The sequence below is a fragment of the Aquila chrysaetos genome, chromosome 20, assembly GCF_900496995.4.
Source record: "Aquila chrysaetos chrysaetos chromosome 20, bAquChr1.4, whole genome shotgun sequence".
In the NCBI taxonomy this organism is placed as follows: domain Eukaryota; kingdom Metazoa; phylum Chordata; class Aves; order Accipitriformes; family Accipitridae; genus Aquila; species Aquila chrysaetos.
Genome location: NC_044023.1, coordinates 24,799,268 through 24,810,734, shown reverse-complemented (window position 1 = coordinate 24,810,734; position 11,467 = coordinate 24,799,268). Strand labels below are relative to the sequence as shown.

The 11,467-nt window shown below is 58.6% G+C and overlaps 1 protein-coding gene across 1 annotated transcript in view; it reads left to right on the top strand.

The window, feature by feature from the left end:
- The first annotated feature begins 504 nt into the window (after nucleotides 1-504).
- Nucleotides 505-11,467, top strand: part of PLXND1 (plexin D1) — an 88,456-nt gene continuing 77,493 nt past the window's right edge. Inside the window, exons 1-3 of the mRNA XM_030043757.1 lie at nucleotides 505-1,841; nucleotides 1,875-1,967; nucleotides 2,008-3,526. Of these exons, the coding sequence (XP_029899617.1) occupies nucleotides 1,168-1,841; nucleotides 1,875-1,967; nucleotides 2,008-3,526 (2,286 nt within the window). The 5' untranslated portion in view covers nucleotides 505-1,167. The remainder of the gene's footprint in view (nucleotides 1,842-1,874; nucleotides 1,968-2,007; nucleotides 3,527-11,467) is intronic.

The window sequence follows — 11,467 nt, the reverse complement described above, 5'->3', positions numbered from 1 at the left end:
TGTATTAATTAGTGCTCTGAAGAGGGCGAGGAGGACAGGAAGGGGAAGAGGGAAATTGGCAGGTGTAGAAATGAGATTAGACAACAACAGAGGATTTTTCTCTCCAGAACATTAGTCGTGCAGAGTCCTCATCAGCCTTGCTAACATGTTTTGTATAAATGAAGATACATGCCATGAGAACGGGCAGGGCAGTAAGGCCCAGCTTGGGGATAGGGAGAGGGAGGACAGCTTTCCAGGGCTCGGCTGTGGAGCATTTCCTGGTGGTTGTGACTGAATACCAGCCTCGATTTCCCACCCTCGCTTTAAATGCTGCTGGCTGTTTGTGGATGGCAAGGTGCCTCCACATTCAACCCTTAAAAGGGGACCTGTGCCATTATACTGATGTAGCTGCATGGTGAAACCAAGCCTATGAACTTCCCTTTTGCTTTCCTCCACTGCACGGGTGCTCTGGCTAGGTCTCTGCTCTCAGTGGAAACTCAGGCTTGAGAAAAGGATGCTGTGCCCACATCCTATAACCACTCCGCTTGGCTGTCAGCTCTGCCATTGCTTTGGCTTGAAGCATCCACACAGTGCTGAGAGTACCACGACCGGGGTATCTGCTGTGCACTGGAGCCCACCCGTGCCCCCTCTTGCATGGGGACCTGAATGTGCTGCCCAAGGAGTGGGGTTTCCCCTGCATGCGCTCTGAGCCTTAACAGCTGTGCCCTGTGTCAGGACGGGGCAGCAGAAGGCGAGCGCTGGTCTGGGCAACCGCTCAGGGCTCTTTCCCTTAGACCGCAGGGACACGGGCTACGTGGGCAAACAAAGCATCTGCTGCAGAGAGCGTGGCCCCGGACAGTCTCCCGTCCCAGGACAGATCCTTTCTCTGTAGAGGCTCACCCAGCAGTGCTCCTCGGTCTCGGAGCGCGTTCCGCTCCACGACGAGGGGGCGAGTGCACGTAGCCGCGGAGGAGGGAAGAACGGCAGCGGATGTGAATTGACACCTTCACCCACGCAGGTAGGGCGTTCCCACGCCGATAAGGGAGGGTGGATCAGAGGCTGTGCTATCTCGGGGCTGTTCCCCCCGCTGTGGATTCCGGTGGGTGGAATTTGGGAATATCATCACTTCTTTCTCCGTCTCTTGTTCTCCTCCACAGTTAAAAAAGAGCCCGTTGGAGGGCAGAGGAGATGCACAGTCCTATTCTGAACTCCGCTTTTGGCAAGCCGTGCGGGCGAAGCTTCCCGGGGGGTGGAGCCTGGCGGCGGCCCGCGCTTCGCCCCCCGCCCAGTTCCCCGGGGAGCTGTTCCCCCGGGCGAGCGCGCAAGCGGCAGAGGGGCTGGGGGGGCGACCCGGGGCCGGGGCGGGTGGTGTCCCGGGGCCGCGCTTACACCCCCAAGGCCCCCCCCCCCCGCTCCCCTCAAGCGCGCAGCCCGCAGCGAGCGCGGCCGCCCGCACGGGACGGGCCCGGTAGCCCCCGGCGCGGCGTCCGTGCCGCGGGGGAGGTGGGGGCCCACACCGGGGGCCGTCCCGTCCCGTACCCCCACGTCGCGTACTTGGCGTATTTGCCCACTCCACGTGCCGCCGGGGCCGGCCAGCCCGACCGCCGCTTCCCGGCGTCCCTGCCCCGAGCCCGGCTCACGGGGAGCGGCCGGGCCGGGGGCGGCTGGCGGGGGCCTGCGGCGGGGGGGGCTGCCTATTCCGGCTCGCCGTGCTGTTCCGCAGCTGAGCGAAGTGCTGCTTCCCCCGCCCCCTCCCCCCCGGCCCGTTCTGCTGGAAAACGCGAAGGAGCCAGCGGAGAGAAAGGCGGAAAGCCCGGAGGAGGCGCGTTGTCGGCAGCGGAGGAGCCGCTCCCGAGGCGGAGTGGAGCGGAGCGGGGGGGGGCCGCCGCCCCGCCCGGTGCTGCCCGGTGCGCGGCCGGCCGGCGGCGCGGGGGAACACCGGTAACTTCACGGCACTCGGATGACGGGCCCGCACCGAGCGAGACCCAGTGAGTAACGCCGAGAGGGCGGGAGCGGGGGCGGGCGGAGGGAGGGAGGGAGGCGCGGCCGTGAGCGCGCCCCGCCGCCCTCCGCCGCGCAGCGCCGCGCACCCGCCGCGGCCGCCACTTCCCGCGGGCGTCGCTCGGCGGCGGGCGCGCTGCCTCCGCAGGAAGCGGTCCCGCGGCCCGGCCCCTCCTGCCGCTCGGCGGCGGGCTCATGCACTCTGCGGCGCGGCGGCGGGATGGCTCCGGCTCCGGCGGGCGCTGAGCCGCGGTCGCCCGCGCTGCTGCCGCGGCTGCTGCTGCCGCTGCTGCCGCTGCTGCTGCCCGGCCGCGCCGCCGGCCTGGAGGTGCAGCGCAAGTTCCTCTCGCCCACCCCCACCAACAACTTCGCCCTGGACGGCCCCGGCTCCCGCGTCTACCTGGCGGCCGTCAACCGCCTCTTCCAGCTGTCGGGGGGCGAGCTGGCGCTGGAGGCGGAGGCGGCGGTGGGGCCGGTGCTGGACAGCCCGCTCTGCCACGCGCCGCAGCTGCCGCAGGCCTCCTGCGAGCACCCCAAGGTGCTCACCAACAACTACAACAAGATCCTGCAGCCCGACCCCGAGCAGGGCGTCCTCGTCGTCTGCGGCTCCATCTACCAGGGCCTCTGCCAGCTGCGCAGCATGGCCAACATCTCGGCGGTGGCCGTGCGCTTCCCGCCGGGCGGCAGCGACCCGGTCACCGTCTTCCCCAGCATGCTGAACGTGGCGGCCAACCACCCCAACGCCTCCACCGTGGGGCTGGTGCTGCGCCGCGGCGGCGGCGGCGGGGCGCGGCTGCTGGTGGCCGCCACCTACACCGGCTTCGGCAGCCCCTTCTTCCCCCGCAACCGCAGCCTGGAGGACCACCGCTTCGAGAACACGCCCGAGATCGCCATCCGCGCCCTCAACGCCCGCGGCGACCTGGCCAAGCTCTTCACCTTCGACATCAACCCCTCCGACGACAACATCTTCAAGATCAAGCAGGGCGCCAAGGCGCGGCACAAGCTCAGCTTCGTCCGCGCCTTCCTGCAGCGCGGCGCCGCGCCGCCCGCCCGCCGCCCCTACGCCTACCTGGCGCTCAACAGCGAGGCCAACGCGGGCGACAAGGAGAGCCCCTCGCACAGCCTGCTGGCCCGCATCTGCCTGGGCGAGGCGGCCGAGGCCACCCTCAACGGCAGCGGCGAGACCAAGAAGCTGACCGAGTCCTACATCCAGCTGGGGCTGCGCTGCGGCGGCGCCGCCGACGCCTTCACCCGCCTCGTCTCCGTCTTCCCGGCGCGGGCGGCCTGGCGCAGCCCCGCGGCTCCTGCCCCGGCCCCGCCGCCCGCCGAGGAGCTGCTCTTCGGCGTCTTCGAGCGGGCCGGGGCCGGCGGCGGCGGCGGGGGGCGGCCGCAGTCCGCGCTCTGCGTCTTCCGCTTCGCCGAGATCGAGGAGACGATCCGGGCTGCCCGCAACTCCTGCTTCGTCAGCCCGAGCGCCGGCATGGTCACCGTGCTGGACAGCGTGGTGCAGGGCACCGGCCCGGCCTGCGAGAAGAGGAACATACAGGTACGGGCGGGCGGCGGGCACCTGCCGGCGCCCGGGCGGGGGCAGCGGGGCCGGGGCGTCCCGGGACGGGCGCGGGGAGCCGGTGGCCGGCGGGAGGCAGCGGTCCTGTCTCGTCCCGTCCCGCCGCTGCTGCTGCCGCCGCCGCGCCGCCTCCCCCGGGCGGGTGGGAGCGCGTCCCGCGGCTGGAGGCTCTCCGCTCCCCCCCGCTCCCCTCTCTCCGTGCCCCGCGCCGGTCCGTGTCGCGCCGTCAAAGCCGGTTGGGTACCGGCTGCTTCCCCCCGCAGCCAAAGCGTGCGGCGGGGCTGGTACGGAACAGAGAACGTGCCGGGGGTCGACGACGACGACCCCCCCGTCTGCCAGGGGACGCCGTTATTCCCACGCCCCTGTCCCCGGCGAGCCGCGGTGACCGGCGGGCGCGCTGTCCCCGTCCCCGGTGGGTGCCCTTGCGCGGCCGGGAGGGCGGTGAGCGTCGCCGGCCCCGCCGACCCCTTCCCACGTCCCGCCCGCGACCGCGGCCGGACAGCCCTGCCAGGGGACACGCACACACAGGCTGCCTTGTTTCGTTGCGCTCGGGTAAAAGTTTGCCATTGTCACAGTTTGTTACCGAGTGGCCGTAAATGTTAACGCCAGATAAAGACGTCTGTTCTCCCTTTCACTAAAGACATGCGATGCTTGGGGAAAAAAAAGAAAGAAAGAAAGAAAAAAGGGCTGCTTTAACACTGCATTTTTTCCCTTCCTCTGGGGAAGGACGCATAACTCAGCTCCATCAAAGATCGTAAAAACATCTGTTTGATTTCAAAGGCAAGATAGAGCGCTTGGGCTTGGGCTTCCCTGTGCAATGCCAGTGGCAAAGAGAGAAAGGTTTCCCATGGTAACCGTGGTGTTTAGTGTGGCATCTCCATGCTGTGTTAAAATATGTAGTCTTAATGCACTGGTTCATAGACCTACTCTAGCAAAGTTGAATAGTTTTTCCCTGGTGGCAGAGTACAAGCTGCCTGACAGCCAGGAAATCTGGTAGTTGTCCTGGCTTTTGAGTTAATTCCACAAAGACTCGGTGCGTTAAACACTGGGAGCCCAGTCCTGAAGCCTTGGCACGGTCACAGCGCTCAGAGGAGTCACCGGGAGTCAGGAATCCTATTTAAAGGATGGGAAGGCACCCGCAGTTCTTGTTGGCTGTGGCTGAAGCTCAGCATCCCTGTGAATTGGCCCCTCAGCCCCTGGCAGGATTGAACTGTCTCTGCCAGGCAGGTCAAGAGGAAGCATTGTGGCTGAGACTTCTGGAGGGTGCTTAGGGAGTTAACAGCCTACTTGTAACTGAAAGTCAATGGCAGAAAGGCACATGCTTCCCTTGAGCTTCCTCAGTGCTCCAGGACTGTTGGGAAGATACTGGTTTTTCTAACTTTTGTTCAGTAAAGAAAATAACCATGACTAACACGGGTTTATTAATGTTGAAAATATCAAATGCTATATCCAGTAAGGTATTTAGACAGTTAATTCCCTAGTTGCTCCAGGGAGGCTCAGCGCAGAAATGAGATGTCACTCCGTCTTTGGGTCTGGCCCATAACGCTGTTCCGCTGTAAAGCGTGCTCCTGGTAGCAGTCCTTCTCTCTGAGTGCTCTCTGGGTAGGCGAGGAAGGTGACTAGCAGTATGTTGTCAGTTGATACCACAAAGGCAGTCTGTGAAGGACGGCTGTGTTCTTGAAGGCGTGAGTGATAGAGGATGTGAGGTTCAGAGGAGCAAGCTAGAAATCACCGAGCCTCGCCAATCCTGTAGAAGTCAGTAGAAACCCTCCATGTTTGCCATTGCGGTGAGATCAGGGTGCGGGAAAATTTGTTTACATGGAGACAGCAGTGTGGCTGGTGGTTATGTGGGGTGGACAGGGAAAACTGGGTTCTAGTCCTGACTGACACTGCTGCTGTGTCACTGACCTTGAACCAGCCATGTAACCCTAGGCACCTCAGCTTCCTGATTCGCTCCATACTCCGTATTTATTACTATTATTCAGAAACCTAACTCACATGTAGTGTAAGATTGCATTTGTAAAGCTGCTTTGAGATCCTTTGATGTGGAGTACAGCAGGATGTAAATGAAGCATACCATTAATTTTCATTCATGCCTAATATTTCTACGCTTCCTATTTATTTGAAGCGTATTCCTCTAAAACCGCTGACCAAGCCTGCTGGGAAGCTTTCCTACCAGTCAGAAGGAGAGCCTTTCAATTTTTTTTTTGCCTTCTACTTAATCATTAGAATTGCCAACAAGTTAACAAGCTGTTTTCGTTTTCAAGTCCCAGAGTGGCAGTGTCAAGAGAAGAGTTGTAATACTGTGTTTCTTTGTGCTGCGAAAACCTAACATCAATTTCCACCTTCAAGACAATGAAATACTCTAATACATTTTGTGTCCCAGCCCTGGGAACGCAGCAGGAAAATGTATTAAAGCAGCAGCTGGTTTGGCGGAGCAGATCAGCATCTAGCTGCCTTCCCATTATGAGCTCCACTTCTCCACCCGTTAGTGGGTTTTCAGGTTTTCTTTTGCCTATGCATCACTGATAGGTGCTCTGGTATTATCAAAATTGTGGTTCATTAGTTCTTCCTGTGGACTAGGTGGTTGGGTTTTAAGCTCCTTCAGGAAGAAAAAATAAAAATCTAATGATGGCCTGATTCATTCCGAGCGTGCGTTCGGCTGAAGTAGTCGGTTGTTACAAATATGGAGCATGGGCTGTTAGGCGTAATGCGGTGTGAAAGGAAAATCATTGCCCCCTTGTGTGCTCTTCTGTCTAATTGAATGCTCCTCTCCTGCAGCACTCGGCTGTGACTCAGCCAGGGAGCTGCAGCACTCAGCCGCTGGTGATGGGTTTCAGGAACGGGCCCTCGGCGCGCCGGCCGTCCCTGGTTGTCCCCATGGCACCTCACCGGTGAGACGCCAGGCTCGTTACCCCTCGGCATTGTGACAGGAGGTCTGACAGGAGGCCGGCACTGAAAAGAGGGGCTTCGTCCCTGTGCAGGGGAGCGCTCTCGAGCAGTTGTGGTTGGCGTGATGGCAGCCGCTTGTTCGGCTCCTGCTGGGACCGGCCACGCAGGGAGCTGCGGAGGGCGGATAGGGCAGGTGGACCTGGGGACAGCACATCGCCGCTGGCTGGCAGGGGAACCCGGGTGGGGTTAACCCTGGTTAGCCTGCATCCCCACCGCTGGGCAAGGGAAGTTGCCGGCTCAGCCTGGGAACGGGCATGTTGCTTTGATGGAGGTGCTAACTTGCAATTAAGCACATGCTTAACGGCTTTGTGAGACACAGAGAAAATGTGCAGAGGAGGATGGTCTGGGTCAGGAGTGGAGGCTGGTTGGTTGTTCTCAGCGAGTGCCACTGAAAAGTCATTTACCGAGGAGGTGAATTCGCAGCGGCAGCTTAGGGGAAGGATTTAGTTTGATTGGGTTCTTGTACTGAGAGTGAGTGGGTGAGCTCTAGGATTGCTTTCGCTCAACAGAAATAGCTTTTTTTAATGAATTTTGTGTCAAATACTGGGCTGTCGTTGTAAGGCATGCAGTTAAAATGAAGTACTCGCACAGAGTCACTGCTGCATTTTGCCCACTCGAAGCCCGGGTGGAATTTGGACCCGACCTCCCAGGAGAGGAGTATGAGCTCTCTGTAGCACTCTGTCTTTAATGTCATTTGCAGCAATGCGCTCACAGAGCTTATCAAATTCTGAGGACACTGAGTGGGTTTACTTCATATTTGAACTATTCTGCCCCAGCAGGACTGTGGCCCAGTAGGTTTGAAGGTCATGCCGGCTGCGTGGCTGGAGCATGGCGCAGCTGTGGTACGCCAGAGCCCTTGCGAAAGCAGAGCAGACAAGACCCTGTCCCCGGCTTCCCGCTGGCCCACGAGGAGCGGCCGTGTGGGGCGTCCCAGCACCTTTCTCCTCGGTGCCACTGAAAATAAAGATATGGCTGCTCCTGCGGTGTGGGCAGCCGTGCTGTATCACCGCCACATCCCAGTGGAGCGAGTCATCACGACATCCTTTGGCCACCGCCCCATCTCTCGATCTGGTGTTTGGGGCAGGGGGACACGACCGGGCACCTTTGTGCTGGTCCAGCTGGCAGCTGCCTTTTTGGCCAGGGAAATGAGGACGGCTACCGGGCAGTCCCAGCCTGGCCACGGCCACAGCAGAAGGGCAAACAAATGTGGATTTCCAGGCATCTCTATAAACCTTCCCACTCTGGGTGTCCAAGCAGTGGCTGACGTGGGGGTCTGAGTTTAACACAAAATAAAACACACCACGTGACGAACAAGCACACTTGAGGAAAAGCTGAGCTGGTAACCCCATCCCACACTCCCAGCTGCGCCGGACTCCTTGTCTTCTGTGGTTTCCGCGCCGAGCCCCACGCTCTCCTTCTAAAAACTCCCCGAGAGGTAACTAGGGAAAGCAGACTTGTATTCATTAGACTTAGATTTGCTAGCCAGGGATCCACATCTCTCCTGGGAAATGTTTTGGGGTCTGCAACTCAAAAAAGGCTGAAAATCCAGTTTGCTTCCTATGTTGAAAAACATAGGCACAGCGGCATGGGATAATGATGCGTTTCAGCATTAATTCTCAAGTTTCTGGCTCTTGTGGCTTTGTGTCAGACCCTGCATGCTCATTGAGCACAGTGTTTTGTGGTGTAATGATGAGATACCCACCAGCGAGCTTTACTATAACGGGTTGTTAAATAAAACGAACTCCTTGGGCAGACTGTATAAACAGTCTCAGTGTATATGTATGCCTGGGCATGGAAATGTGGTTTGAAACTGGTCAGAAAATGTTCCCAAAGAAAAAAACCTCATATACACGTGGGAATATGACAAAGCATCTACTTACTGTCCAAATATACTGTGGCATCTCCATGGGATTGGGTTTTATAGGAGCTGAATTACTTTGAAGTGCTGGTTTATACTAATTTAGAAATTCCAAACATGAAAATAAATGTGCTCTAACCTTACATCTACTCAAATAAATCCAGAGGATTAGCCACAGAAAGGAAACTGGGAATTTACACTTAATTTGTACATTAAAAATGAGGCAGGAGTTCTTGTAGCAGACTTAATTTCTGCTTTTTGCAGAGCGCCTTGTGTTTGGAGTTGCTAGCACGCACCTGAAGGTGCAAATGCCCGATTACTGCAAAGCTGAACAACACCATTGCGTTGCCATAATCCGTTTTGCCTCTGGATGTTGTTTTACAAGCATTGGGAAGTTGGTGTCCCTCCAAGCTGCTGTCCAAGGGCTGGGTGGTGAGGGGCCGGTCTGTCTGCCCATGGAGGGGCCGGCAGGACCCAGGATGCCCCAGACAAGAGGTTCAAGCCACAGGCTGAGCTTTGCTGGGCTTTGCAAGACCTCGGGCCCCGACCCGAGGACGGTGTACCTGCTCTGTCTCTCACCTGGAATTAGCGAGTCACGGCCAACTGTTGGTGGCTATGTTTCCTTGGGAATTTATGTGGAAATACGACCTTCTGCTTGCAGTCAAGGCACATGCAGGCAGCTGGGAGCAGAGAGTGGGAGCCGTGTGAATCTCGTCCTTCCTGGGAAGGCAGGCTCAGCTCCGTGGGTTGCCTGTGCCTGGGGGCTTTCCCACTGCCGAGGGCCGGCGCAGCGCCGGCGTTTTGTGCTGAGCAGGGGAGTCTCCCGGGGAGCGGGTCGGTGCCTCCGAGCTGAAGGTGGGTGGTGGGAACGCACCTCCCGGGGGCCCCGGGGCTCCCCCCTGCTTTGCATCTCAAGCTCAAACAGATCCCAAGTTGCAAAGGGAAGTTTGGTTGAAGTGGAAGATGTTTCTGTGCCTGGAAACCAGAAGTTGTGCTGCTTCAGGCGAGAACCGAAAACAGCTCCTGGCCACGGCAAAGCGCCCGCATGCTCTTGGAGCCTTGGGCCCGTGCTGCCGGCGGGTGCTGGCTGGCTGAGCGAGGTGGGCGCTGGGTCCCTTTGCAGAGGGGGGTCAGAGCTGCCCCCTTGGGCTTCTGGAGAGCTGTAACCAGAGCCAGCTGCACAGAGACCTTGTCATTCTCGATAGCTTGGCAGTCAGACCAACTTTCATCCATTGAGCTCACCAAATCTTGTGTAACTAAATGATGATTTAGGTGGAAAACAGAAAAAGGATCTTTTTGGTCAAGTCCAGTGTTGCACGTGGAAGGTACATCATGGCTGGGAGGACGCTGGAGCCCTCTGGAGAGGTGCTCATATGATCGTATGGAGGCAGTGATCATATCTCGGCAGCAGTCCCTTCATTCGGGGTTTTCAACCACTTTTGTGTAGCCCCAGACATTTTCCAGGCCAGTCATTTGGCTCCCACACATGAACACAAACCTGCTCCCCAGGAGCCCTGACGGCTGCTAGCTTGGCTGCGGGGTCTCGGTGGGTGGAAGTGAAGGGACTGGGACATCTCTTTTCTGATTTTTCAGTCTATTTTATAATGATTGAGAGAGAAGATTGGCAGGGCTGAGGGCACCTGGAGAGGTGAACAAGGCACCTAGAGATGTGGATGGGTGCCTGGGGATGCTGTAAAAACACCTCACTATGCCTTGTAAATCCCAGTAGGCATCTATTTAAACTTGCAGGCATCTGTACCCTTGTGATATTCTGGTCTGATGACCTCTTCTAGCAAGTTGTTGGAAACATAATAGGTCTGAGCCCCTGGCTGTGGTAATTTAATGCAAACACCGGGCAAGCTAGAACCAGCAGCGGTTGGAAACAATCAATTATAACCACCTGAGTGCCACCACACGCTACCTACAGCAGCGCGGCTGTGCCTCCCAGCTCAGGCTTGTGCACGGCACGCGCGAGGGGTCGCCAGCTGCGGCTGGGGGCTCCCCGGCTGCAGGGACTGCGTGCGACCGCTCGTTTGCACCGAGGAGGTGACGGACCGGGATCAGCATTCTTAACCAGGAGGAAGAAACAGCTCCATGGTCAGGGATGCGTGGCCGATGCCCGGAGGCATTACTGCCTGTGCTGTGCCCCTTGTGCAAGGCGCAACAGGGCTGGGCCTGTGGCGTTGCTGCAGCCCCGTGCACTCGCAGATCCGTTCGTTGCTGTGAACCCTCGGTACAGTGCACCAGTCTGTGCTGGGGGAGCGTTACTGCCTTCTTTTCACTGGGGGAAGTAGGTGGTCAGAGACCGCCTGATCAATGCCTTGTTGTTGATCAGATGGGTGGCAGCATCAGGATTTGAATTGAGGTCCCAAGTGCTGCTATGTCACCGTCCCCAGCACACGTACCCAGGGGCACGGCGTGGTGGGGGGGGGTGAGCCGACCCCTGCATCTGCTTTTTGGACTTTGCAAAAAGTGCAAAACCTGCACTTTGCTTTTCTATTTCTTTTTTTTTTTTTGGTTGGCTTGGTAAGGAAATGGTTGCAAGTCCTTACTTTCTTTTCAAGCTGGGCTCTCAACACCTTGCAGCACGTGGAGGAGGTGGCAGACTGTCTACGGCAATATCCCACTTTGAGAGACTGGTGGAATTTATTGACATTTTTGAGCAGAGGGAGCAGTACTAATTTCTAACATCTGGATAGCAGCTCTGCTGGCAGCTGCTGCTCCAGCAGAGCGAGGCCGGCGGGGGCGTGGGATGGCTCGCTCCTGAGAAGGCCCTTATCAAACAGAACCTGGATGAGCCCGTGTTAGATGTGGTGTGCTGATGACCAGGGCTGATATCAAAGGCTGTGATGATTTTGCCTTATTACCCGCTGAGCATTAGCGGGGCTTGTCCAGTGTGGGGAGTGTACGCTGGCTCCTCACCCAGATCTGTGCTGGGGGTTGGGACCGGGACATCCCCAGGGACAGGGGGCACGGGGGCTGCAGCATCCTGCAGCAACAGGGGTGCAGCAGTCATGGTTTGTGGTCTGAGCAGGGCGGATCTGCTGTTGCCAGCCCCTGTGCCTTCCTCTCCAGTTCGGCATGCATTGTTTTTTGGAGGAAGGGACCTC